This window comes from Stigmatopora nigra, chromosome 14, assembly GCF_051989575.1.
Source record: "Stigmatopora nigra isolate UIUO_SnigA chromosome 14, RoL_Snig_1.1, whole genome shotgun sequence".
In the NCBI taxonomy this organism is placed as follows: domain Eukaryota; kingdom Metazoa; phylum Chordata; class Actinopteri; order Syngnathiformes; family Syngnathidae; genus Stigmatopora; species Stigmatopora nigra.
The window spans coordinates 6,481,000-6,502,833 of NC_135521.1; the positions used below are offsets into that span (position 1 = coordinate 6,481,000).

The window sequence follows — 21,834 nt, forward strand, 5'->3', positions numbered from 1 at the left end:
GATTAAAACAAATTTAAATTTGCCCCCTCCTCCCTTATCTTTACCCACCAACATTTGTCATTGTAGACTTTCTAGATTACTGAATGCAAAAGTCAGACAGATCAAGATCAGATTAAAGGCAATCTGGGCAGCTGTGCTCAAGTCTTTCTCATTTAGGGGACGAAATTAAAAGCCCCCAGGCTTTAAAAAAAAGGGAATTTGTAAGCGTTCTCAATCTGCAAGCCGATAAAAGCGGACACGACAACTCACAGACGTCAGTATGGAGTCTTTATATGGACAAATTCCAATGCCATGCAACTTTGCAAAAGTCCAAACGCGGTTAAATGTGTCCAAAAAAAATGGACCCACCGCCGCGTGCTCAAACGTTTCTCGCAAAGAAAGCACCCGTTATTTTCAGACAAACATAATGCGGGTGTGTTTTCCACTCTTGGCACGACAAGACAGAAAAGTATGGAGAGATGAGGAGTTTGCATAGTCAGAAATTAAAGTAAGACAGAGATAAAAAACATTAAATTTGGACCTCAGTGTACAGAATTAGTACGTGTTTTTTTTTTTACGATTGGATCGTTGCTACATCAAAAACTGCGTCAACAGTCACTTTTCCAACCTGCCAAAATATTTAGAATACTGCATTGTATGTATTTTTGTTGCATTTTAGGGAATGTCCAAAATGGTTATGTGTGTTCTATGGAGGAAAAAAAATTGTAATCTGGAATAAGTACTCACCCTGATCTGGAATTGTCCACTGCAAATTGAAGGTAAAAAAAGCTGGAAAAAAAAGAATTGTTGAAAAAGTGCAACTTAGTTCGTTTTGAAGTGAAATGTCATGGAATGACCAAAAAAAAATGAACAATATACAGCCTTAAGTAGTGTGTCAAAGTCAATCTAATACTGTTTTAAATGTAGGGCCAATTTAGAAAAAAAAAAAAATCAGTGACATCCATATTTTCATATTTTTAACCGCCACAGACCACGGTGCAAATACTGTAAAAAATAAATACATAAATACATAAATGGGCAATTCATTCTTACATACATACACAGGTTGTAATAAAATAAGAGAAATATAAGAGTTATAAAACTCCAATGTACAAATGCATAGTCCACTAAGAGGCCCAAAAAGGTCCTTCATTTTCTGAACCGCCCATCCTCACGAGGGTGGGTGGCGGCCAGAAAACTTGGCGCTCTTAATTTCATCTTTTGTGGGCATGGTGGTCGCGTGCGGTGTGCGTGTGCATGGCACTTACTGTCCCAGAACAAACCTCCCAATGTGGCGCTTTAACGGTCCGGAGGTTAAAAGTTGAGGGCGAGACCGCCGGGAGTGTCCGAAGAGGAGACCGACGCGGGGGTCCGGAAGAGTTGCGTCAGCGCAAAGACGGAAGAGATGAGGACGGTGCAGCGTTTGGCCAGCAGCCTCACGCCGTCGCCTTCTCCTTGGCTCCGTTGAGAGCCGTCCAGGCCGTTGCCCCCGGTCCCGGCACTCTCCACGGCCCCCACGAAATCGCGGTACAGGGCCACGATCTCCTTCAACTTGTCCACGGGTTCCCGGCCCTCGTCGTCCGAGGGGGCGTGGCGCCAGTCCCCGCAACCGGGGCACGGTCCGCTCGGCACGCAGGCCGCCGACAGCTGGACTAACGCCGAGAAGCCGTTGGTCAACGACCTGAGGGCCTCGTCCGGAGCCCAGCCCACCCGCGTGGCGCGTTGACAGCCAGATGCCAGTCGGCGAGCTTCCGTCTGGAGGAGGGTCCGCTCCGCCTCCGTCAGGCCGTTGGGGCTGATTCCCGCACAACACGTGCTGGGCGTGGCGTCGTCTTGGCTTCCGTTGTGGTTGGCGTCGGGCTTGGAAACGGCGTCGGCTCGCAACGCTTCCGCTTGCGTGCTCTCCAAAACCAGTAAAAGCTGATCGATATCTTGTCGCAGGGAGATGAAACCTCCCTTCAGGCCGCCGCCGTAGTTCTTGTTGGTCAGCGAATGGAGGGGACCCCTGAAGGACGTGGACGGAGACACCGGACGGGAGACTAAGGGACTGAGTTCTGAGGAGGCGCTGGACAGGGTGGATAGTGGGCGGGGGTTGTCTCTCAGGAGGGACAGGATATTGGGATTTGGCGGGGGAGCAGTGGGCGAGGGGAGCTGAGGGGCGGGCGAGGGGAGCTGAGGGGCGGGCGAAGGGAGCGGCACAGCCCGCGCCGCTTTGGGCCGCGTGCGGCGAGAGAACTCGTACACCGTCAGCTCCTCGTCAAAGCTGACGCCGTCCTCGTTGTCGCCGCTGAAACAGTTGGCGTAGACGGTACGGCAGCCGCAGGGCTCCCGCTGCTGAGGGGGGGTGCCCTCTCCCATGGAGGACGTCGGCGAGTCGCCTCCAATCTGCATGGCGGACACGCCTCCCGTTCCCACCGCCGAGAGGCTCCGGGACTGAGGCTGCTCCGAGGAAACGTTGTGCACGAGATTGCTGGCAAAATTGAGGTTGGGGTGCGACCCGTTGGTTCCGTGGATCTTTCTCAGGTAGGAAGTCACTTCCCCCGCCTCCTTTATGGTTGCCACGACAACCTCTGCGCCGTCGTCCAAAATATTGCCCCTCCCGCCTGGTTTCGATGTTGCCTTCACGGGGGTCTTGTTGGAATCGGACGAGCCGCTGGCTACGGATAAACCCGAGCCGAAACCGGAGGTGTCCCCGTTGATGGAGCTGGTGGAGGGGTAGTCCAGGGTCCCTAAGATTTCTTGGGAGCGGGTCATGTACCAGGGGAGCGCCTGGATCTTCCCTCTGAGAGCAGATGCGGAGAGCCGGCCTCCAAGACTGGAAGAACTGCATCTGAGATCCGAGCCGGATCCGGATCTTCGCTCTTCTCGACTCCGCTGGCCAATCGTGGCTTCGGAGCCGTCGGAGCCCAGAGGAGAGGCGCTCGACCGCTCTGCGTTTTCCGGCGACAGGCTCTCGTGGCTGGCCGAGACCCTCCTGGGTCCCGGGGGGATGCCGCCGTTGCGGCTGCTCCAGGGGTGGAGGCCGTTTGGCGGACTCGTACCGTCTTTGGAGGCGACTTTGTTGGGATCTGTCGAGCTAGCCGCTAACGACAAATGGATTTTAGGAGAGGTGGGTTTTGGTGGGACTGGAGGGGGGGCCGATAACTTGGTACCCGAATTTGAGCGAGGGATGAGGGGCGCATTTGGCGTCCTGTTACTTTTAATGTCCTCATGAGCCTCCTTTTTGTCAGGATTGTAGGTTTTGTCTTTGGGACCGTTAGGCTCCTCCTCCCTGGTTTGTAGCGCCGTGACGGGTAACGTTTGTTTGTGACGCCGCACCGCCGTGATGAGTGGCGTGGAACGTGGCAAGCCTCCAGTGTGGGTGACCGCCTTGAACTCCATGGTGTCCGGCTCCATTTCCAGGAGGTCCGAAGACGGGTGTCCGCGGGCGTCGCCATTGCAGTGGGCGTACGATTTCCCATGTTTTGGGGACTTGGGGGGAATATTCTGAGGTTTGGGAGGCAACTGGGGTTTGGGTCCGAAAGATGCTTTGACCTTGGCTACATTTTTCTCTGCGCTTGTTGCTTTACTTCCAATGTTATTTGCTGTATTGGTGGGGCGATGAGGCTCCTCTAATTCTTTCTTGATCTTAGAAGCTTTTGCTTTATTGTGAAGGGGCGACGATGGTTCGTTTTCCAAAAGAGCTCCAAGGGAATTCCACGTTCCACTCAGCCGATTTGCATTGCGGCGATCCGCCAGCTCCACGTCTGCAAGAAAGAAGCCATTTTTACTTGAAGTGAATAATCATTTGATATACAGTCATACCTCTACTTACGAATGCCTCTAGGTACAAATGTTTCAGGTTACAATTTTTTTTCAAATATGCAGATGAGTGAAGGTCCAAGTTACAAAATCCCCCCAAAAGTAAATGCATTAATGCGATTAAAGTATCATATTTTTGTGTTTCCTCACATCTTTCATACAAAATTGGGATACTTTGAACCATTTTAAAAGGTTTAGTTGGTAGTTGTGTGAGGACCAATGAGAAGAATTGACATGTAAAGTACACCTCCACTTACGAAATGTACCAAAAGTCTTGGAACCAAATCATTTCCTAAATAGAGGTACGACTGTATTTGTTTTTCAATTAAGGCTTGTGAAATGCCCTAAAAAAACAAAATACACGTTTTCGTGACATTAGAACAAACCTGAAAGATCTGGAACAGGTGGAGTGAATCTTTCTTGTGCATCAAAAAACTCCTCTTCAGACTCGGACACGTTGTCCTTTGCCAAAAGAGCTGCTTTGGGCTTGGAAGAGGGGCTTTGGGAAACGGAATCTTGATCTTTGGAGAGACGCTGCTCCGATTGGTCGGCTTTGTGGCCCGGAATGGAACTGGTTCGGACGGGCACTTTGGGAGGCGTCTTCTTCTTTCTCTTAATGGGCGCCCTTTCAAAGGGAGTGTTGTCGATCATTCTTAAATCTCTGGAACTGGGGATCTTCGAAATGCGCCTGAGCTGTAGCCTCTCTTCCTCTTCGTCCTCCTCCTCTTCGTCATCACTCGTCGCTCCCGACGGGCTGGAGAGAAAGTCGCTTTTGGAGAGCTGGGTGAAACAAAGGCAAGCGCCGTCGCCTCGGTGGTTGAGATTGGTCGGTCGGGACGGGTCTTTCGGGCCCTCGGCTTCCGGAACTCGACGGGCGTCCGAGTTTTGGCCGTTCTCTGGACGAGAGAGGGATTTGAGCCCGGGGCTGCCGTCCTCCAAGGCGGCACTCAAAGAGCTGCTGGACAAGCTGGAAAAACTGCTGGTCACGCGAAGATCCGTGTGGTACCAAGTGTTCTCCGGATGGGCCCGTTCTCCGGATGTTCCTCCTTCCCTTTCACTCTCGTATTCTTCACCTTCGGTGGTCACTACTATCTTGACTTCTTGTTGGCTTTTGTGCTCCTCCCTCTCTTGTCTCTCTTCCGCTTTCCTCTTCTCTTCTTCCGTCCTCCGTCTTTCTTCCCAGTCCTGGCTGGCCGGGTCGTGGGCTTTGTAGTTCTGGGAGTCCATCGGGTCGTCCTCGTCCGTCGATTGGTCCGAGTCGCTACAGCAGCGAGACACGTAACCTGGCGGGAGGAAGACCACGTCAGCACAATGTCTTCCTTTCCCTGTTTTCAATAACCGCGTCGTTCCAGAATTGAAAAATATTGAATGAATGAACGCTGTCATTTGATTTGTCCAGATCAACCATTAAGTAAGTTAGTACTTTTTTTTTTAAAGATACTGTACAATATTGTATTTGCTGCATTTAGCGATATATTGAGAAATAAACTCAGGAACTTGAAAAACACACTATAATTGATTAAATTCAGTGTGTCTTTACTTTGTTCAAAATTGCAACTAAAAAACCTTGAACCACACATAGATTTCAACAATTCTTATTCTTATTTTTCAACCATTTTTAACTAGTTCTACAGTGTCTTCTGTGTCTTATGTCAAACAAGACATTTCCTGAATACAGGATGAACTAAAGTTTTAACCTAATTCCAGGAATCAGATATTCACAGAACCATACAAAAAATGACTATGGTGAACTTGCCTTCTTCAGCAGCAATCCGGTGCACCCGCACTTTAGGGCGCCCCATTCGGAAGACATTGAGCGTGGGGTCCACCTGGAGTTTGCAATAGCCCCCCAGCAGACACGCTAGATCTTTGGCGGCCAGAGAGTCCATCAGTAAGGCAAAGGGCTGGTCGTTGGAAGGCATTGTTAAGCCAGAGGGAGAGAAAGGGTCACAATTGAGTCAAGTCCATTCATTTAATGGCACAAAAAAAACACAATCCTTTAGGCTACTTGGGTGTCACTGGAGGAAAGCTTGACCTATATTTAGCCGAGCTTTCATTTTCTAATCCGTGTCAGCGTCCAAGTGCTTTTCATTTGAATGGAAAATGGAGCCGGGGGGGCCGGCATACCTTCATGTCGTGCAGCGAGACGCGCAGCAGACTGGCTTTCTCCGACTCGGAGAGCAACTCCACCCGGCTGATGCTGCCGAACTCCACCAATGTGGAGATGACGTTCAGCTTGTGGTTGATGACTTGACTCATGCCGTATTTGGCGCCCACCAATAGGCTGACCAGGACTTCCCGTTCTTGAAGCTGGAGAAAAAAAAAGCACATAAACACTGAAAAAAAATCCTATTTCGTAAAGATAATGTTCAGATGTCGTGACCCTTTTTCTGAGTGGCATTTACCAGCAAAGCGTACAAAAATGAAGCTAGTTTTATAATGTTTTTGAAATATTTTCCTTTTTTCCAATAGTAACTTAACTTACCATCATTGTCGCCGAGTAGGATCGTCCCCCGTAAGAAACGAGCTCTCCTAACTGAGTGAGGTAGGCTAGTCGAGCCTGGGAAGCAGATATCACCTGAAACAAAATATGTGTAAAGGAATGGGAAAACGTGGAATAATGGTGGTCCAAAAAATACATCTGAACTGCAGATAAAGTCATTCAGATAAACTGAATACAGTAATCCATTGAATATCGCAGTAATCAATGAATCCTGAAGTAGGGTCAAAAAATATTTATTTTTTAATTCAGTACTGAGTCTTAGTAGCAATAATTTCAGTGTGGATTTTCACACATCATGAACTTTCAAATGTATTTATCTTTTTTAAATGTGAAAATCCAAAAAATGAAGCCACTCTTGCTACTAGGATTCAGTAAAAAGAAAAAATGTAATTAATAGCGGAAACAAATTGTAGTGAATTCGCGATAATCGAGGGATCACTGTATATCCCATAAAGTGGGTTTCCGACTCAATATGTCAATCCCTAGATCATTTTAAAACCACGGAAGGATTATATGTGAGCCAAAACTGCAACCGTACATCTATAAGTCATCATTTTTTTAAATCATGTGACTCCTGTGTCAACATACCTTCTGGCGAGGTTCCAATAGAGCCTGTATTTTTTTGAGGTGGTAGCCGATTGCTTTCCTCAGGTCCTTCTCCCTCATGTTGCTCAGCAGCGTTGGGGAAATGAAGCTGTCGAGGCCAAACTCCTTCCTTTCAGTAGACAGACAAATACATATTAAGCACACCCAACTGCTAAAACACTTAATTATTCTTTAAAATGTGCAATATTTTGAGAAGCTTTTCTTGCCCGGACATGACTCATTAATGTTTTTGAACCCACACTTTGTGGAGTAGAGCCACTCATTTCGTTATAAGCAGTTGTTGTATAATGACAATAAAGGCTTTTGACTCAAAAATATCTTACGGACAATCAACAGTGCGGCTTTGTAAAAAGATTACTTGCGTCTCTTCAACTGGATTTGAACCCGTTGGTTTACTGTTTTTTTGGTTAACCCCTACAAGGCACTCATTTAATCCAATCTATTGTCATTTCCGACTAGCCGTCCAATTCTCTTAGACATATAATTTTTTATTCAATCCCCCCAAAAAATTGCACAAAATGTTTTTTTTAAAATGATATTTCCCATCCGATTGGCAACAGGCAATCACACTTTTTATAAACTCATAGTGTGACAGCTCTTTTTTTCATTTTGGGAGACTAATGCAATTGTTCCAATACAGATGCACTCACGTAATGGCTTTGATGGAAGTCCTGGTCTGTCCGCAGCTATCCAGTCTCTCGTGCATGTGCAGGGCAGCGAGGCGGAGTGCGGTGTTACACTTCATCTCCACAGCAAAACGCTCTTGGAGTACGTCGCCAACACTCTGAGTGCACAAAAGGTGACAAATGTCATCATTAAAGAGCACCCCTTGTTATGTATGTTGTAAAACTAGCTCATTCTTGTGCCTTTTTGTCAAACCCAGCATTCCTTTTTTTTAATTATTATTTTTTTCTTGTTAAGTGATACATTGATCGTGGACACTTCAAACATGTGCCAAAATGCTTCAATTTGGCATCTTTTGGTGGCCATGGGAAGCTTTACCTGTAAAAATAGGTACTCAAAGGCAAAGGGGTCCTCTTGCTGCAGGTCTGTCGGATCTCTGGGAATGAAGCACACTCGGAATAGGCATCGGTAGTCATGGGAGTCTTTTTTCTGCACCACCTGATCCAGACACCGGTGGAAATGTTACAAAAACACGTTCAGCCAGTGAAGGCAAGACACTTATTTATTTTCCTTACCTTTTGTATAAGTTCATCTTCGTGCAGCAGCAGTAGTTTGGTGATGCTGTACTGTTGCTCCAGGACCAGTGCAAAATATTCGATAGCCCGGATGGATAGTTTATCCTTAAGAGTCAGAACAATATCCTGGTAGGAAGGGGAGAGAGAGTTCAGACTCCTTTTAAAGAGACATATTTATCCCCTCGTCTGCAGGTGCTCGTTTTAAATTGCCACAAGTTATGAAACTCACAAGCTACTCAACGAAAATTCCTGTTTTTATAGTTCTAACGGCTAAATGGGTTACATCACTCTGGTATTTTGTTGCATATGATAGACAGTACTTCAACTCCAGTAATCCTAGTCATAAATGTGTATGTTTAAAGAGACTGTTATAATATTTTCCTATATGGTGTATATACCTTGACCGTGGTGGTATGGTCAAACTTGAAGGCCTTGGTTTGTCCATTTTCTAAATAAACTTTTAGAACGTTGGGAAGGAAGAGAAGAGAGTTTCCCTGATGAAGGAAAAAAAATTTAGACTGAAATTTGTATGCAAAATTATTAATCATTTATTTCCATTTGGAATTGTTACATAAATAGTTGCAGATTGAAATGGCCCCACCTGAGTGTGCCCGTTGACCAAGACTTCTTCTGCAAAGCGCACTTTGACGGGATTACTCCTCAAACGGGCTCTCTTCTCTGCTGACATGATGGATGATTTCGGATTCTGCACAACACACATAAATAAAACGGGGCCATTGTTTTGTCAAACACACACTGGCTGAACTCGTGCCATTCATCCCAAAACATGTAGTTGGACTCCAAAAAAAAGCTGTGCTGCTACATGTATGTTTAGCTGATGAAATTTGGAGTAGAGGGTCATCATGCTTGAAATACAACGTTGGTTGAATGATTCTTTGCAAAGGCGTGCCGAGGAAAGTTCATCAATGTCTCCTTTTGTACTCACAGTCATGTGCCGGAGGACGGTCACGGTGATGCAGTCCTCCAAGTTCCTTCGTGGAAAAACACAAACACGACTCACTCACACACCCGTCATTTTCCTGTTTCAGCTGTCAAAGTAGAAGCATTTTCCCCGACACCTTTGCCCCAAAGCAGTTAAGCTGTATTTGCACATACACACCCACCCTTTAAGCATCAATTCCAGCTAAATCCACCTGCACATTATCAGACTCGTCAGGCGCACGTGTCTACACGAGTAAATGGAGGATATCTTGATGCAACTTATTTCAGATTTAAAAAATTAACTAATGTAAAAAAATATATCTAAAACAACAGAGAAGGCAAAGACATTAAATGGTTTTACGAGGTGTACCCTAATCTCCGTACAAAAACACAGGGTTTAACACACAGACAGGAGCTGATGACAATCACAAACACCTTGTTTGGATATATAGTAAGCCGCACTGGCTTATTATATGTTGCGTTTTTGAAAGGTTTTTTTTCTATTGAATCAGAAACCCAGAACAAATATGCATTAAAGTAACAGTAGCAGAATTGAGGTTAAATAGCCAGCTGTTAACATTTTTTGTATCTTGGAACAAAAAGTTTCCCATCAAATGTAGATGCATTTGCAAGTAGAGGCACCACTGTATTATTTACCAGGAATTACAGTATCATATTGTGAAGGCCTGTTTAGGCTAATAATTTATACTACACAATAAAGCCTGCTTGTATTCAACCTGGTGTGAGTGATGTACAATTCTATGTTATACGGCCTACCTATACCACCATAAGTCACATTTTTCTCAAATTTGGCCAGCCTTGCGCCTAATACAAGTGTAAGTTGTGTTTTTTTTTCTCTCTGACCACTCACAACCTGTTATATATATTTTTTTAGGCTGTAGCTATGTGTAAAAACTGTAAAAAGATGCCTTTTTAGCCAGTTGTCCTCCATTTCATTATTCCTACTTTAACATATATGTTCTTGCTTTCTGCTTTTTAAAGATGTGACTTATACAGCAGTGCGAATGATGCATATTTTTCTTTTTATTGTGTATTCTTTGGCTAGTGCAACTCCTCTCCAAATGCAAACATGACTTCCTGAATATAAGTGCTTTTGCAGTTCTAACCTTAATATGTTTTCCACCTGATCAGCGTTCAAATCTTCCAACTCTGCGTCATTGATCTGCAAAACTTGGTCTCCAGGGTAGAGTATCCCATCTGCAGGACTCCCTACACACACACATCACACATGTCAACACATTCAAAATCCAAACCGCATGCGCCTCAAAGAATTTGGCTTGCATACGTCCACTGTTATCTAATCTGACTGCAGTTTGAAGGAGATCTATTGGCATACACCCACATGACACACATGCTACTTCAACATGGCTGACTCAACAGCTCTCTAGCTCGCCTCCCTCTCCTTTTATTTATACTCATTTGTCTTGGGGCAAGCGAGCGCGCGACTGTGGCGCCGAGATTTAGTCTCACCGACGCCAAATTTGCGACAGAAATACACACAGAGAGCACGTATGCATGACGGCAAACAAGCACCCAAACAAGTGCTCCTTTGGCACGGCCCGTGTGCCCGAGAGACGCATGGCGTTTTTGTCCACGCACGCATGTTGGCACAGATTCAGGCTCAGCGAGGGCGCCCCTCCCCCGTCGGGCTTACGTGTCACTTCTGCTAATATCCTGATCTTTGCAGTTTTTTTTTTGAAGAGCCCTCCCTTCCTCTTTGTTTTGCCCTGCGTCAAACTAATCCACAAATGTCCCCAAAAAGTCGTGAGCCCAAGCCCCACCCACGTCAATATCGCACAATTTCAAGCCTTTCCTTTACGCATTGTCCAAAAATTCCGTCTGGTGGCGTCCGGGGCCGTTGTTTTTAACCCATTTTTTGCAAACGTTGGTTGCCGGGCCGTCAGAAATGTTGACCTACATTCCCATAATTTGAATATTTCTCCAATTTTCTTATTTTTACACTATCTGTTTTCAATTGTCTCTTAGCTTCTTAGTGTTATCTCAGGCAGGACAATTTTGGTTTTCTTTTTTTTGTCCAATCAGATACCAGGTCAGATGTTGCATGATATGGGATAAAAACAGTGCACCCAGAAAAAATGTGGGACCGGCGTGGCATCGAACCCTCGACCCCAGAAATGTGAAGCGGCCGCACTAACCACTTAACCACCGGACCAGATTTTTTTTTCTATTGACTGTCTGACTCAGAAGTGATTGAATTTTAAAAGGGTGAGCAGGTGCCATTGTTGTTGAGCAAGGACCTCTGGCACTGAGCCCAGAAACTTGAATGCCAATAGTCAACGTGGTGAGTGAGAATTTAAGAGAGATAGTGAAACGCTACACAAAGCAGGTGTCCACTTAGACACATGTGGATAATGCAAACACTCCACAGTCTACATACCGGTAACCACATCCCTGACCAGCAGGGGCGTGTTGACGGTGAGGGTGAATCCGTGACCGGTACTTCGGTCCAGCACGGGATCCCTGGTGATTTGCAGTGACAGTTTGGCTTGGTAGTTCTGATTGGACAGGCTGTTGGAGCGTTGCGACCTCCCATCGCCTAGCAACCGCTCCCTGAGGGTGTCAAAGAGGGGGGGGGGGGTGTTAGATGTGGGGAAACTGTAAAAATATAACATGGAGGCTTTTCGAGGGGGAAAAAGGACAGTTTTTTTTGTCATTTCATATACCACAGGTGTGGAATTCAGATTTTAAAAGTGAACAAATACAAGGCGAGAGAAACATTCATAACATTTCTACTTTTTTGGTTCAAATGATTTAAAGTGACTCGAAACACAAAGCATAGGAATTGCCAATTATTTTGAGACTTTTTTTTTCCCGACCTTGAATTGAGGCAAAGATATGAAACTAACTTTTGACCCCTCTTTAGTAACATATCTATGTAGCATTCAAAAAAAAATACATATATCCTTATATTCCAGAAAGATTTTGGTTTTATAACCAAGAGAAAAACAAGTTCAATAGGAGTATGAGTGAATTTCGAAGTTTTTTTGATTCCTCAAATGAAAAGATTTGTACCTGCTCAGTGATTCCCGGGTACGACGTATGATGGTTCCCACCACCTGCTGGACCCGGCTCGCCCTGCGAGCCGGAGACCTGCTCCGACACCGCTCCTTCTCCTCCATTTACCTGAAAAACACAGAAAAGCCTTTCAAAAGAGGGGCAAATTGAAAAAAACAATTGCCGTTAAAGATCTAGCCAGATCAGAACATCCAATAGCCTGATTATTTAGTCAACTGTGATTACAGTAGTACCACCTTAATGTGTAATAACTAATCAGAACTGCAAAGTCACAAGTGCAAAACTGACTCGGTGCCTTGGCGCTGCTTCAAAAGCTTCAGCTTGAAAAAGTCTTTCAATCTCCATGTTTACAGCAAGTCTGCAGTCATGCGACAGCTGTTTTTTAAGCGGCACGTCAAGACATAATGAAGCACAAAAGCTTCCAGTGAACCCGAGAGAATGCAAAACAGGACAGTGCTTTAATGTTCATCCGTCAAGGAGTTCCCACAGTTTACTTACGGGTTCTCCAGTCTCAAAATATGCTCCAATTTATATGTATGTATCTTGTTGAATTAGATGTGCAGTAATTTTAAACCTCTTTGTGGTTTATTTTGTAATTTTTGGAACATCTGAAACCCTTATCATTGAAGTGCCTTCCTTTGTTTACAGTGCAATTTTTGCATTAAGTGTTATTTTTTTCTGGAAAGTACTATTTTGCTTTTTGTTCTATCCTGGTTAACATACTGAGAACAGATAAGTTGAAATATTTGAGATCGCCAAGATAAGAAGACTGGAAGAATAACTGCAGGGAATGTTATGTTTGGCATATTTTAGCTGTTTTTAAAAAAAATATATTATCATAGATTAAGAGACGTACTATGTGCTAGTCTATTTTATGCTATATCTAAATGATGCTCACTTTTACCACATAAATATTGGTAAACATGATCAGTATGTTTTCACTCTGTCGGGTGGAATTAATGCCAGAAGCAGACAAGCTTTGCATGTGCATGCTTGGTCCCAAGCACTATAGTAAATTGCTTGTGGGAAAAAAAAAACAGGATCATTGCTATAAATCACAATAGTATTTTTCTCAAATCATTTTTGGAGGATGGACAAAGTTTCCAAAACAATTCTAGACTCGTCACCATCTGGATTGCCGCTAGCCATGACCATCTTCATTGGTTTAACAATTACAATATTCAATTAACACCTCGTTAACGATTGCATACTAAAGATGTCATAACTGGTTTGACTGGATGGATACAGGTATTTGATGCCTATGACTTGACCAGCGCGGGAGATCTTCCTCATATCAGTAAAGTTGGATTGAGGAAGCAACAACGAATCCCTAACGTAATTATTCCTCCCTGCGTAAATGAAGTGTATAACACATGGCGCATAGGTTTGACCTTTAAGAGGATTACAGGCCTTCGATCTGCAGAGGCCGACGCCGGACGAGTGTCACATTAGCGCCTCCTGCTGATCCGTATACGAGCTGATTGGTTGAGGATGAAAAGGGATGAGCCAAGCTATGGTCGCTAACAGCTGGAGATGAGCGCGAAGGCTGGGGACCCAAGACGTGTTATCAAGAAAAAGCGCCATTTTTATATCCATCCAAAAGACTGGGTCCAGTGGTTTTAGCATTGTTCTACCACAACCCAGAACGCGCTAACGGGAGAAGAACGGAGGCAGACGTATTATTGCGTCCTGATCAAAAGCAGATGGACCTTTCCAGGCTCCAAAAGACATGGCCGTGAGGAACGGGGAGATGGCGTGACTCACCGCGATGAAGCTTGCCTCTTTAGGACTCGGCGAGACGGGCGGCCTCTGGGGGTCTGAGACATGGGCTCTGCGGCTCCTCCACGATTGGCTGAAAGGAGGTGAAAGGGGAACCTGGTGATCATGGGTGCTGCTCCCAGTCCGCCGTAGCCACCTGCGACCAACACATTCGATCAGGACAACTGGACTCAGGTCCACGATTACGATGGAGTGTCGAGAAACGCCGTGACGGAAAAGCCTCTTGTAAAACGAGGATATTTTAGTATGGGAAGTGATATTTTCAGGGTGAATCTTGAAAGTGTGTCAAGTGAAGCAGATGTGAACCGAAAGCAGCTATGTGGATGTGGTTTTCCAAGAGGCTCCTCCTCTGGTCCCTGAGGCTTGCTCTACTTTTCTCTCTCTCTCTCTCTCTCTCTCTCTCTCTCTCTCTCTCTCTCTCTCTTTCTCTTTCTCTCACTCTCACTCAACGACAGTCTACCAAGCACGTGGCGATGGACAAACAAAGCTCTCCATCCTCATCTGGATGGCGAAATTAAAATTTCATTGCGCCAGAGTTCGCTCAACGGTCCCGATATTTGGCCCGCAAGCCCTAAACGGCACGCTACGGGGTTATGTTTTACCTGACGGGCCCTTTATATCTTATTTAAACTGCATGTACAGAAGGAAAAGCTTTTATTTTGGGGAAAAGCTAAATTTGTCAATGGCAGCCAATGAGTAAAGAAACCAAGAGTGAGTAACCCGCAAATGCCAGCAAAACCAGCAGAAAGCGACCAATGAATGGAAAGCAGACTGGAAATTCCCTCCAGAAAAAATAGGTTCTGATCCGAAATTTACAAGAAGTGACTTGTAAGTATATGAAATGACAGAAAATTAACTTGAGAATGATAAATGCACAATTCACTTAAAGTGTGGATGCTCACTTTTCATTAAGTTACCATTTTTGGCTAAAAATAAATTGGCCCACATGATGAGATGTGGTTATAGCATGAATGTGGCGCCATACAATTTATATAATACGACACTACCGCTACGTTCACATCTCTAAATATGTTTTTTTTTCATTATTCTTTGGACTCTCCTGCTTTATCCTGAGAAATGAGCCAATATGGGATTACATCCAACTCCCATGTGGCACATTAAAACTTTCAGTCTAAAAAGGACACATTCACATTGTGTCCAAAAAGCTTGTCCAGGTTACAAACATTAAAAAAAACTAAAAAAAACAAAAAGAATGTACCAACCAGACCCAAAACTTGGCCGGTAATAAAAGAGCTTTCATGGAGGACATGGTGGCCGGCCGGATTTGGCCGAAACCGAAAGCCAACTCGGGGAGAAAATAAACCCGCTTTGTCGTCGGTTGCGGCGTTAAGTGAGACGGCGCATGACCGCGCATCAAAACCGCCCCGAATTACACTTAGCGTCGAACTGCTTGACGCTGTGGGCAAAAAAAAAAAAATGGAACGCCCACTCTGCGTCGTCTGAAGTCGGCAGAAGACCAAGATGGACTGCGGGGCGCCTGAATAATGCATGGGGCTAATGCAGCCGACGCGGCCCCTGACCGCCTTCTTCTGGAACGCCGAAAGTAGGCGGGGTGGGGTGGTGGTGGAGGAGGGGGGGGGGGCACTCGAGAGACGGATGGGGGTGGTGGAGGTGAACGCGGGACGGGAGGGGGCTGAGAAAGGGGGACGGGATTGTGGGAGAGTGGCTCCAAGGAAAGAAAAGAAAGAAAGGACAGGATATTGGCGGGGGTGCGCGAGCAGGGGGGGGGGGGGCTTTGAAAGAGGCCGAAGATGGCAAAAAAAAAAGAAAGAACAAAAGTAACTACAGTTCTTTGCGAGGGAGGTTCTACATAAGGAGGAGTGGAGAATGTTGATGAAGGCAGCATTCCTGAGGGCCAACACGGAGGGCCAGATGGCATGGAAATCATGGATTGTGCACTGCTTGAAGAAATCAGAAAAAAATGAAAAAAGATATACTTGTTTTTTGTAGTATAAAAGTTATGGTCCGCTACCATTCACAGGGAAGAATGCCACAACTGAAGTATTAAGAGACTAAAAGTGACCTGGAAATGTCCCAAATGAGAAGTCATTGGTTGTAGATGTCCAATCTGTTTGACATGGGAGGGATGGCAGCAAATATGGCATTCATTTGCTACCAAAGCGATAAAAGTGCTAGGTTGATTGCTCAGAAATGAGGGTGTGTGCATGCCCTGTGATTGGTGGGTGCTTGTTGATTGATGGGATATGCTGCAGCACCCCCAACCTTTAATAAGGATAAGCGTCTTTAGTTTAAATGTGAATAAAAGGGCCAATTGAACTGGGAGAAATGGTCGAGATCATTGACAGAGTTTGACGTTGGAGAGCAGACAAGTGGGGATTCCAGACAAGCAGGAAGTTTGGAGGAAATTGATGTATTAACCCAAGCCAATGGAAATTGCCCTTTGTGTAAACCAGGAGAATCCATTAATCCATTTTTCTTTTTTTTTTTAATTGGTTATGCTAACTATGGATCTTGGCTGGGGCTCAGACTGGCTAGCAGCCAATTGCAGGGACATTCTTAATGTCTTAATGACAAATCCTTCAACAAAAAAAACACTCCATAAAGCAAATCTGTAAAGAATTTTCTATTTTTTCCCAGTAGTTATGGGGTCAAACAGCTATTTATCTCACAATTCCTCAATTAAAATCAAAGACAAGCTTCCAGCATTCATGTGAATTGTCCTTAACTCACCCCAAGCCCGACTTCCCCCATCATCTCCAATGCAGCGTATAAAACCGTACAATTTAGTGTCGTCGGGTTGAGGCGGAGGTTTGCACGCGAGCGCTTTTATTGGTCGGCTGCCTTCCTCGCTATAAAAGCAGACACATTCCCTATTGGCTTATCGCACGTTTTACTTCAGACGACGGACTTTGGGAGGCTGCTGGCTCTTCTTCTCGGACCTCCTAGACAACCTTCTCGTCGCCCATTTCCCTGCACAATGACGTCTGTCTCTGCCTCTGACAAAACAGTCTGTTGTCCAGTCCACACACACACACACACACACACACACACACACACACACACAGGATGGTCTGCTCGTGAATAACAAATTTGAATGATTGAGTCCACCGGCCTTGCGTGCAGAATACTGACGTGTTTTCATATGATGGCTCACAGGCTAAACTGCAGCTTTATTTTGGAATGGTTAATTTATTTATTATTATTATTATTATTGACAGCCAGTTCCAAATCTTTCCTCGGGCTGAATGGGACCAAAATAGTGTTTGTTTTTTTTTTGTTTTTTTTTGCAGCAATGGCAAAATCACATTCATTCCATCAAATCAAAAATATGAAACTGGAATGAATGAAATAAATAAAATAAAAAATTACATTCTATTGGCGTCAGTGGCAGATAAGAAGTTATATGTTATGATATTATGAGCTATGTGAGGACTCAAAATTTAAAAAAAAGAATACATTTCCTGAATCAATAGTTGAATGTCTATTATTATTTAATTTGATTTAAAATGATAACATATATTTAATACCCATCACTTTTAATGAGCTTTTCTTTTTAAAAATGACAATAAATAATAAATAAATAAATAAATAATTGAATTATTTCCTAAAACGTCATTGTTCAATTATTTAAATGTTATATTTTTACACTAGCACCGGATTTCAAAATGTTGCAGTTTGATAAAAATAATATATTTAAGACATGAATGACAGGGTTATTAAAAAAAACACATATGTACACATTTCAAATGAAGACTAAATTGCAAATGAACGTTGGTGAGTAAAATGTGTCTGTCTGTATTCTCTTGCAAAAGTGACAGTGAATTTATCTCATCTAAAATTGTGTAATTCTTACTTCTGAAGAAGGTGAATTGCAGACGCTTTCCTTAGTTATCTGGATTCATATTTCCACATAAACCAATGAAAATGTATCCACCTTTTCTTGCGACCATTTGAAGGCGCTCTATGACATTTGCATGATCTCGTGTCCCTTTTACAATGAGTTCCACTATTACATCATTCTTCAATTTTGTCCACTGTCATAAATAAGGAAAGTCTTGGGATCTTAGATCAATTTGACGGAGAAGTCATTTACAAAAAAAAGGAAAAATGAACCACGTACAGGATTTCCTCCTTCAAGTACTACGGTGGGTCTCTTTCAAATGACAAATGTTGCTTTTTAGTTGAATTGGCTTGAAAAGAAGTCAGCTAAGAATTCCTGAGCTAAAGTCAGCAAGGGTAGTGAACAGATGTGGACCACAGAAACACATGAGGGGAGATTTCCACATTTTCAAATGACTCAGCTCGTATTTTAGTTTTTCTCATGTGGCGTAAATCGGATATGCGTCATGGCAAAAAAAATAAAATAAAATAAAAAAATATATATAGCTATCAAATATATATACATAGCATACCTGTCAACTTGTACATATTTCCTGTATTTTATACACAAGTATGTTTTTTTGGAAAACTATCTCTTCTTAGCCATTTTGGCTCAATTCCGGATCATCTCGGTCCCTGATTGCAGACGAAAACATCATCGCCAGCCGCTAATTTTGTCATGCTTTAAGCATATATAAATACATATATATCCAATTTTGATAGCTATGTTATAGATTCAAGTTAGATCACTTTTTGTAGTGTAGTCTATGTTCCTAAATAGAGTTGTCCTCCATTATGGCAAGACTCGCCGCAAGTCAACCGTGCCACCACCATGTACAACGCTGTCACATCAATGAGGTCACGTCTCTATTCCCCCCCTGCAACACTGTCTACAGTCTGTTTTGATTTGGTTTTTCTCCACCTTTCTTCCTAGGTATCCATCAGCATTAGGGGCGGAAGCAGGATTCGAACCCACGCTGTTCGCATCAAAGTCAGGCCATTAAAACATGACACCATCAAAGGAAAATTGTAAAAAAAACGCTGTGCTTTTTATTACTTTAAAATCAAATGGTTCTTAATAGTCAATCATTTTTTATATTTCTAACCCTCATAAAGGTCGTGGGGGTGCCGCAGCCTACCCCAGCTCACGACGGGTGTCACCCTGAGTTGGTGGCCAGCCAATCACAGGGCACAATGAGACAAATAACCAATATTTCATTTCTGGGAGCGATTTAGAGTGTTCAACCAGACTAGCTTGCATGTTTTGGGAATGTGGGAGGGCACAGAAAGGTCCGGACCTGGGTTCGAACTCTCGATCTTGTCGATTTTTCACACTACTCGTGCGAAAGCGACACCTGTTTGCAATCATACTTCTTTCAGTGATCAGGAAACAGTATTATACTTTCTTTTTTTTAAAACATGCCGTGCATGAAATCAACCCCCCAGAAAACCAAAAGGCATTGTTCCGGTCCAGTTGTGTTGCCTGACGTAGCGAAAAAAAATAAAATGAGGCTGTCGCTTCTGGCCATTGCACATGAAGACGAGGGATGGAATATTATATTAATTTAAAAAATCAAATAAAATGAAAAAAAGATGACGATCCCAGAGCACGAGCAGCCGCCTACACCCATTCATAATATGAGATTGACCCTCTTAAATCCTGCTGAATCTTAGCCCTCCATTGAGCTTTCACTGGTCTTCCCTGCTAACACAATGCTAAAAATGTATTTGAAAATCATCCTTCCATGGTCGCAGATCGCCCCCCAAATGCCTCCAGAAGACCCCCCACCCTATTGCGGTTCCTCGCACAGTCAATAGAAAGACGAAACAAAGGGGGAAAAACAAAGATCAGCCTTTTGTTGCTTCCATATCTAATCTTAATCGGATTGAAATATCCACGTCGCACATGGCCGTCAATGGATGACAATCTGCATCGGGGAAGAATGGAACGCAAGGTGCGGGGAAGGCGGGGAAGGCGTGGAAGAAGGGGATCGAGGGGGGAGAGAAGGCAAAAGGGTCTCGCGTGGATGTGCATTTACTCACCCCGATTTTTAAGGAGGCGATTGTCGAGTTTCCTACGAAATATACCAGGCGTCCTCGCCACACGCCGGATGGGATGATGATGATGATGATGATGATGATGATGAGGATGAGGTGGGGTGATACGTATCTATGTGCTGGATGCTGTCATCATTCCGGGACCGCTGCTCTATTTAATCCCCGACCTAGAACAGACAATACTAGAATAGACCCACCCACCCTACCAACCCAACCCCCTTACTTGTCTGTCGTCCCCCAACAGCCAACCCCCCTTGCAAGGTCAGAAAGTCATCATCAATTGGGGATATGCACGTCAAATATTTAACTCTTGGGACGGCGCTAGACGTCCAATTCGATGAGATCGGACGCCCACCGTCAACCGTAGTGGAAGTCATGGCAACGAAGTATGTTAGAGGGAGGTGGTCAATAAAAATATACGGGGCTGTTTAATAAATATAACACAACATGTGCTATGAATTGCTCATATTCAAACAGGTTTAAATGGCCTGTTTTTTGCTCAAAATTGGAAAAAATAGTAGATTCCTTTAAAACTATGACAAATTGAGAAAAAAATTGACATGCGGACAGAATTAAATCTACGTTGATATGGTTTATTATAACTTTTTTATCTGCCAAGAATTTAGAAAATTAAAATGATTAATCACGCACTGTACATCTGCTACATTACAGCTCTTTGTGGAAGTCTACTGACCCAACATGATGATATCTATTGACTACAACTGTTTTTTTATTGCCTATTATTGCGTTTTTATGTGTAATTGTTATATAATATGAAGTGTTTTCCCTAACTCCATGCTCTTGTTGAGTGTTTGTTTATATTTTGTAAATCATAATCAGTTCAATTTGTCCCTCCGGAAACGCCGATATGATTTCAATTACTTCCGGTAAGCATTTCCGCGTCAGCGTGCTTCGTCCATGCCGAAAAACTCAAATCAGACTAAAGGACAACGTCGTTTTTACCCTCACCGATCATGTTTAAATTGGAAGGACTCGGGCCTAAAATGGACCCAGAAGAAATGAAGAAGAAAATGCGACAAGATGTCGTCTCGTCTTTACGAAACTTTCTGATTTACGTTGCTCTCCTGAGAGCCAGTGAGTACATAACAATGACATTGGGATGCTGCTAAACACTGGAAAAACCTAATTCAATTTTAAGTTGCTAATTTGACAAAAATGTTTAATTTTCAGCTCCATATGTATTAAAGCAACTGGACAGTATATGAGAGGTGGCTCCCCTTTCCATCCTGATGATCTCTGACCTACGTCAAAGGTGCTCCATGCAACATGACGGACGAGTGGAGGACATCCAGCGTCCGCTTCATCATCGCCTGCTTGACATTTTCAAATGTGTTTTTTTGTGACTTGGATATTCCGTTCAAAAGCTGTGCCCTTTTCAACGTGTCGTCGTATGAATTTCCATTGGTATTAAGTGATGTTGGATTAAACTGATGTTTAAACACATCTGGCTTTCTATATCTTCAGTGTTTTAGGTCAACTTTTTGAAGCCGTCTGAAACAGTTAATTATTAGCTTTCTTATAAACAACAGTGAACGTTAAACTAGACTGGTTTATTTAGACGGATTTAAATCAATGGGAAGCAGTATGAAAAGTCCCCTCGCCGCGCGTGTGCGTCCCAATAAAGATTCCGGTCCGAAAATGCCCCTGGATATCACATACACAGTATAAAACCAGAATCTGCAGGCAGCAAAAGTACGCAACTGGCGGCCATCTTGCGTCAGAGCAATTGTTGGCGGCTTTACGAACCCTGCGATGTTACTATTTTGTAGTGTCTGGTGCCTTTCCACTAAGAACATCTTTTTCATCCTCGGATGCAGACAATGAACCTTCACGTAAGAAGTAACCGAGAGGTCGGTTTGGATTTACTCGGATGCAATAAGATAGGATATTAAATATCGTTCTCATTGTTATGATAACGTAAAGAGCATCCTCGGAGATGCTAGCATAAGTGTTTCCCTACCAGACACATGAAAAACATTGCATTCTTAGCCACGGATCTCTTACATCATTGTAGTTGTGACGATAATA

At 43.8% G+C, this 21,834-nt stretch overlaps 2 protein-coding genes across 2 annotated transcripts; one reads left to right on the top strand and one right to left on the bottom strand.

The window, feature by feature from the left end:
• Positions 1-250: 250 nt before the first annotated feature.
• frmpd1b (FERM and PDZ domain containing 1b) lies at positions 251-19,887 on the bottom strand. The gene is made up of 17 exons (XM_077733641.1): positions 19,771-19,887; positions 13,852-14,002; positions 12,085-12,195; positions 11,450-11,622; positions 10,158-10,260; positions 9,035-9,080; positions 8,690-8,794; positions 8,487-8,582; positions 8,089-8,214; positions 7,892-8,011; positions 7,540-7,673; positions 6,872-6,998; positions 6,266-6,358; positions 5,908-6,090; positions 5,537-5,684; positions 4,167-5,063; positions 251-3,725 (listed from the first exon to the last, which is right to left on the bottom strand). Exons 3-17 carry the CDS (start codon positions 12,189-12,191, stop codon positions 1,294-1,296), a joined length of 4,890 nt encoding a protein of 1,629 aa, XP_077589767.1. The 5' UTR covers positions 12,192-12,195; positions 13,852-14,002; positions 19,771-19,887; the 3' UTR covers positions 251-1,293.
• A 768-nt stretch (positions 19,888-20,655) lies between these two features.
• On the top strand, positions 20,656-21,249 carry tomm5 (translocase of outer mitochondrial membrane 5 homolog (yeast)). The gene is made up of 2 exons (XM_077733649.1): positions 20,656-20,880; positions 20,977-21,249. The coding sequence occupies exons 1-2, from the start codon at positions 20,760-20,762 to the stop codon at positions 21,009-21,011; spliced, it is 156 nt and encodes a 51-aa protein (XP_077589775.1). The 5' UTR covers positions 20,656-20,759; the 3' UTR covers positions 21,012-21,249.
• The last annotated feature ends 585 nt before the right edge of the window (positions 21,250-21,834 follow it).

What these genes read in the sequence shown, in the direction of transcription:
- tomm5 (XM_077733649.1), top strand. Translation starts at nt 20,760, where the DNA reads ATGTTTAAATTGGAAGGACTCGGGCCTAAAATGGACCCAGAAGAAATG. An exon ending in CGTTGCTCTCCTGAGAGCCA is followed by an intron (nt 20,881 to 20,976) that starts GTGAGTACATAA and finishes TTTAATTTTCAG; the next exon opens with CTCCATATGTATTAAAGCAA.
- frmpd1b (XM_077733641.1), bottom strand. Translation starts at nt 12,191, where the DNA reads ATGGAGGAGAAGGAGCGGTGTCGGAGCAGGTCTCCGGCTCGCAGGGCG. An exon ending in ACTTCCATCAAAGCCATTAC is followed by an intron (nt 6,999 to 7,539) that starts GTGAGTGCATCT and finishes GTCTACTGAAAG; the next exon opens with GAAGGAGTTTGGCCTCGACA. An exon ending in TATTGGAACCTCGCCAGAAG is followed by an intron (nt 6,359 to 6,871) that starts GTATGTTGACAC and finishes ATTTTGTTTCAG; the next exon opens with GTGATATCTGCTTCCCAGGC.